General features: G+C 45.8%; 1 protein-coding gene across 1 annotated transcript in view; it reads right to left on the reverse strand.

Annotated features, from left to right (window-relative positions):
• SOS1 (SOS Ras/Rac guanine nucleotide exchange factor 1) overlaps positions 1-6,000 on the reverse strand; it is an 86,343-nt gene that overhangs the window by 9,641 nt on the left and 70,702 nt on the right. Inside the window, exons 13-15 of the mRNA XM_069955213.1 lie at positions 5,527-5,630; positions 5,193-5,415; positions 293-412 (exon numbers count right to left, since the gene is read on the reverse strand). Of these exons, the coding sequence (XP_069811314.1) occupies positions 293-412; positions 5,193-5,415; positions 5,527-5,630 (447 nt within the window). The remainder of the gene's footprint in view (positions 1-292; positions 413-5,192; positions 5,416-5,526; positions 5,631-6,000) is intronic.

Consider the following 6,000-nt stretch of genomic DNA (forward strand, 5'->3'; position numbering starts at 1 on the left):
ACCATGTGAACTGAAATGTGTAAACTCAACCATGGCTCAAGCACTCTTAAAGACAATGAATGGAGCGGCAATGGAGTATGAGAACTGCCACTCAAGTTAGACAGGAGCTTTGAGAGACCTGTTCCTGAGATTGTCAGAGGTCCCAGCAGTCAGACACTTACCTTCAATCCTGACAGATACCCCTTTAATTTATATGCTGAAATGTGCAACATACACAAGCAGCGGAGGCCTCGGCTGATGCCACACTATCCTGTGCAGTAGTGAGATCAGATAAAAGCTCTGGAATACTTACTTTTCAAACCACAAGGTGAGATTGGTCGTGTGCCGAATCATTTTTAAGAGGTTGGGAGAGTTAATTTCTTTATCTTCTTTAGTCCATACACTTCCGACAAGCTCAGAAGACTGAACAGCCCTACAAAGAGGGAAATTTTTTTTTTAAAGATCTATTGTCAAAGCACGGTAGGAAAAAGTCTCTGGAAAGCAATGTATTTTTGGATTTCCTTTAAGAGAAATACAGACGTCTTACTGTATAGTTTACTTATGGCAAGAGGTTGTAATCTTTTTCCATAAACAAAGCTTACATCAGCGATCGCCCTGTGCTGTAAAGTTTATAGTATAGCGTTTGTTACTACCTTCCCTTGAAGTATTTATAGAAGGGCCATAATAAGTAAACTTAGAGGTTGAGGAAAACTTCTGCTCTATGGGGCTCTATTACCGGAGTCTGATTAAAGAGAACTGTAGTCACAATACAGAACTCAGACGACTCCAAAAACCTAATGCAGACAAGTGATGGAACAAACATATAGAACTTCTCATACTAGTGTCAGAGAAAGCAAGAATTCCACAATCAGAACTAAAAGGCAGATGAAATTAAAAAGTCTATGGAAATGTATTGTTCCTCGACACTGCCAAGACCAGTGCCAGCCGTCATTGAATACAATTCTCAGGTTATCATTCTAGAATGCAATGAATCAGTCTTGGATAATCTCTCTTCTATCCTGCACTCAGCTCCCACTTACCATACAGAACAATCACTACGGCTGAGTTCATACTAAAGGCAGAGGCTTCATTGGGAATCTTTGTTGACAGTCCAGTCAGATTTGACAAGAGAAGATCAGCATACTGTTCTTAACGCTCCGAGAAAGAACCAGACAGACCCCACTATATGTCAATGGTGAGTGTTGGGTGCCACTGGTCCTGGCCTCATTTTATTGATCCAGCACCATCATGGCTTCTGTTGAATAGAGCCTGGGCTCTGTCAAGGTGGTTTTGAAATTCTTAAAGGGGTTATCCAGCGATACAAAAACATGGCCACTTTCTTCCAGAGACAGCCCCACTTGTCTCAAGCTTGGGCGGGGTTTGGCTGCTTAGTTCCATTAAAGTGAATGGAGCTTAAAGGGAATGTGTCGCCAAGTAAAAAAAAATTTTGAAAGTGTTAAAACTGAATTTGTTATTTTTTTTTATTAATTTATATGTGTTTTTAATTTTTTTTTTACATGTCAGTAAATATGAAAAATTACCAATCTAATTTTTCATATTTCCCAGTGATGGCCACCAGGGGGAGCTCCAGCAGGAAACTGCTGGTAAAAGCAGCCTGAAAAAGGGATGCTGAAAAAAAAAGAGGCTGTCCCTGCTCAGCTGCTGTGACATCATCACCTCCCCCCTCTTTTCACAAAAGAACAAAGAGGGGAAAGGTGATATTATGTGTACTGTTGGGCATCGCCATTTTGTTGTTGTCTGCACAGCAGTACAGCTAGAAGAAGCATGTGACACTGCGGACACCAGAGAACAATAGCCTGTACTCTCTATCTCTAATCTCCCGCTGTGTCACACATTTCACAGGTAGGCGGGATATAGTGACAGGGGGCAGAGAGAGGGGGCGGGAAAAAGTGGGGGGCACAGGGAGAAGGCACGGTAGAGGCAGGCTGGTTCCCCCCAGAACAGGGTAGCACGGTGGCTCAAGTGGTTAGCACTGTAGCCTTGCAGTGCTGGAGTCCTGGGTTCAAATCCCACCAAGGGCAACATCTGCAAAGAGTTTGTATGTTCTCTCCGTGTTTGCGTGGGTTTCCTCCCACACCCAAAACATACAGATAGGTGAATTGTGAGCCCTAAAGGGGACAGGGAGCAATAATTGGCAAAAAAAAAAAAAAAAAAAAAGATGTAAAGTGCTGCGGAATCTGTGTGCGCTATACAAATAAATGCATTATTATTATAACATAGGTGGTGGGGGTGAGAGGAGGTGAAGGGGAGAGAGGAGAAGATGATGGGGGTGAGAGGAGAAGATGATGGGGGTGACAGAGGAGGTGATGATGGGAGTGACAGAGGAGGTGAGGGGATGATGGGGTGACAGAGGAGGTGAGGGTATGATGGGGGTGACAGAGGAGGGGATGATGGGGGTGACAGAGGAGGGGATGATGGGGGTGACAGAGGAGGGGATGATGGGGGTGACAGAGGAGGGGATGATGGGGGTGACAGAGGAGGGGATGATGGGGGTGATAGAGGGGATGATGGGGGTGATAGAGGAGGTGAGGGGATGATGGGAGTGACAGAGGAGGGGATGATGGGAGTGACAGAGGAGGTGAGGGGATGATGGGGGTGACAGAGGAGGTGAGGGTATGATGGGAATGACAGAGGAGGGGATGATGGGGGTGACATTGGAGGTGAGGAGATGAGGGGTGGATTTAACATTGGGGGTTTAATCGGCGCAGAATAATCCTATTCAGACCTGAGGGATCCGGGCAGCTGTCAGAGAACCGGGCCGGCGAGGAGTCGGGGTGCGCGCTCCGGGCTGTAACAGGAGTGGAATGCAAACCGGAAGATGGGGCAGCCCCGGCATCCATCGGCCGCCGCCGCCGCTGTTTCCACCTGGTGGCCCTGCCAGGGCTGCCCCATCTTCCGGTTTGCATTCCACTCCTGTCACAGCCCGGAGCGCGCACCCTGACTCCTCGCCGGCCCGGTTCTCTGATAGCTGCCCGGATCCCTCTCAGGTCTGAATAGGATTATTCTGCGCCGATTAGATCCCCAATGTTAAATCCACCTCCAATCCTCCAATGTCACCCCCATCACCATCGTGATGCTGCCGCACCCGGGTCCGGCAGCCGCAGGGGGGACAGCATGCAGCTACTGTGCCCTGCTCCTCCAGCGATCAGCCTGACTCTCTCCATCCCCCCGCAGCATGCTGCTGGGGAAAAGGAGAGAGCTGCGGTGACTGGTGCCAGGACATTGCTGGGTGATAGCAGTGTCCCGGCACCCAAAGCAAAAGTTTATTTACTTTCTCCCACTCCGGCGGGGGGTGGGGGGTGGTGCAGAGAGAGCGCTGCACACACAGATCTCCTGTCTCTCTCTCCTCCCTGGTTCCCGTGCCGCCCGTGCCGGGACTTCAAGAAAATGGCGCCGCCACCCACCCCATGTACTTCAGCTGTGTACTGCGCATGTCTATGCGCATGTGCAGTACACAGCGACGGAACCGACTCCGTCGGTTCACTCTAATGATCTGGAGGTGCCGTATAGCGTCTGTGTGTGTGCCGTGAAATGACGTCACACACAGACACTATAAACATGGCAGCCCCCTGTGCAGGAGTAAATTTTATTAAAAATAATCAAGCACTAAGTTAAAAAAAAAAAAAAAAAAATCCAACACACTTATTTGATCTTATTACTTTTCATTAAAAAATTTCCAAAAATGTGACACTGTCCCTTTAATTGCAAACCGCACCTAAACTGGAGACGAGAGTCGTGTTGTCTCTGAAAGAAAGTGGCCATGTTTTTGTATCACTGGATAACCCCTTTAATGTATCTAATCACTGATAATACTTTGGGCCACATTATACAGAGTGACTATGGCTGAACAGATCTACATTTCCCAGTTTATTAGTCCCAGCAATCTCTGGACAATCTAGAAAACTCTTGTTCACCAGCTGATGGCAACTTTTTTCTTAACATTTTAGAACTATTGTTTATTGTCTGAACATCTCCCTGTGACAGGGGACGTGTCGGCTGATGAATAAGGGAAAAACTGCATGATAACAGAGCAGTGTAACAGACTCCTTAAAGGAGAAGTCCTATGAAACTAACTAATAATTATTTAGCCGCCGGAAATCATTTTTGGTCTGGTTCCCCCCAGCTCCTTCAGCTGCAATGTGACAGATCGGCTGATGGATTGCCCACTCAGCCAGTCAGTGACTGCAGCAGTGCCCCGCCCCAGTAACTGATTGGCTGAGTGGGTAAGCCATCAGTCAGCTACAGGAGCTGCAGGACAGTGGCTGCTGTTGGATATTGGTAAGGAATTGCTAAGTAGGCATTTGGTCTGGTAAGTAAATTTTCTTTATTAATTTCCCGCACCCCCTGCCTGTCATTTGTTAGTTTCATGGGACTTGTTCTTAAAACAAGTGTCAATCTACTTGATCAGCCATTGCTTCGGGCAGCAGTCTGTTATACTACCGTTAAGGCTCTTTAAGACCAGATTTGTCAAACTCAGGCCCTCAAGCTGTTTTAAAACTACAATTCCCATCAGGCCTGGACAGCCAAAGCTTTAGCTTTGGCTGTCTAGGCATGATGGGACTTGTAGTTTTGTAACAGCTGGAGGGCCTGAGTTTGACATCTCTACTTTAGATGGGTCAATATGAGGCCTTTTACGGAAGGAAACAAGTGCTGATCAGTGATCGTTTACAGTACCTTAAGGCGGCTCAATCTTGCTGCCAGGCCATGCGAATGATCACTTTATTGTTCGTACGGCCATTTAAATGTATTGGTGTCGGCTGCATGTCCACTTTACACAGGGAGATGTGTGTCTGAAAGCGATAAATTTCAGGACAACACAAAAGTTGCGATCAGCCAAGGTTCAGCATTTTCCTGCTTCTCGGCTGATTGCTGACACCCCTTGCCAATAATCAGCCTGTGTAAAAGGACCTTCAGTGAAATAGAATACACCCTAAACAACCCAACCACCAATGGAAGCCTCAGCACATCATAAGACATATATATATATATATATATATATATATATATATATATATATGCACACCAAATAGAATACATAGTGTCTCTTCCACTGCTGTCAATCCTCCTGCAGCCCATTTAGACAAAAGGGATGTAAACGAGTGCTGATAGAGTAGAGCTTGTTTACAGATAGGATTGGGCCCTAACCCACAGTGAACCCATGTAATGTAACACTATGAACACATAAAACTTACCTATATAAATCAGACTCCAGCAAGGTCAGCTGCCGAGCTATCTCTATGGGATGTAATGTAAGTAAGTCAAAGGTGTCTATCTGTCCCGGCCGACTAATGTGCCATTCTATAGAAGGCGGTAAGCTTTCAAAAGTTATATTGTGGCTAGGTCCATTGGCTTGCGCTTGCTTTTTACGCTGAATAATCTTTGTAATTGATTCAACCCATTTTTTCATGGCTTTTCCTGAAAATATAAAATCAAAAATAAAATGAGGATGTAAAACCAATCTTCAGTCTGTCGACTCAATTGAGGCATAAACAATATATAGGATCAGAGTAAGCGTAAAGAATATACCTCTGACTGTTCCAATAAACTCTTCAAGTCGCACTAACAGATCGGCATCTCGTTCAAAGTCATAGAAATGGTGCTCCACCCAATGCCGGCAAACATTCAGAACTCTAAAGAGCGAGGGAAAGCAATTCATTGTACCTGGCCACAGATTTATAAGGATTTTCCCCAAAATATTTTAAGACATTACTAATTCTTAGAGGCTGGAAAACCTCTAAAAAGGTCGCGGAATGTTCTAATTACTGACAAGAATTGGCACTCTAAACAAGTTTTCCAGGTAAAACAGATTGATGAGTGAATGGAGCCAACGGCTTCCCGGATGCTCACAGTGTAGTGCAAGCGCTGAACAGCTGATAGAGGTAGGTGGCGGGTGTCTACACCTGTAAATCAGTGATTGATGACCTATCGTGTGGATAGGTGATCAATCTGTTTTGACGTTTTATACATCATATACCATGATGAATTCCAGGCTCAGGCTTG

The sequence above is a fragment of the Dendropsophus ebraccatus genome, chromosome 15, assembly GCF_027789765.1.
Source record: "Dendropsophus ebraccatus isolate aDenEbr1 chromosome 15, aDenEbr1.pat, whole genome shotgun sequence".
NCBI lineage: Eukaryota > Metazoa > Chordata > Amphibia > Anura > Hylidae > Dendropsophus > Dendropsophus ebraccatus.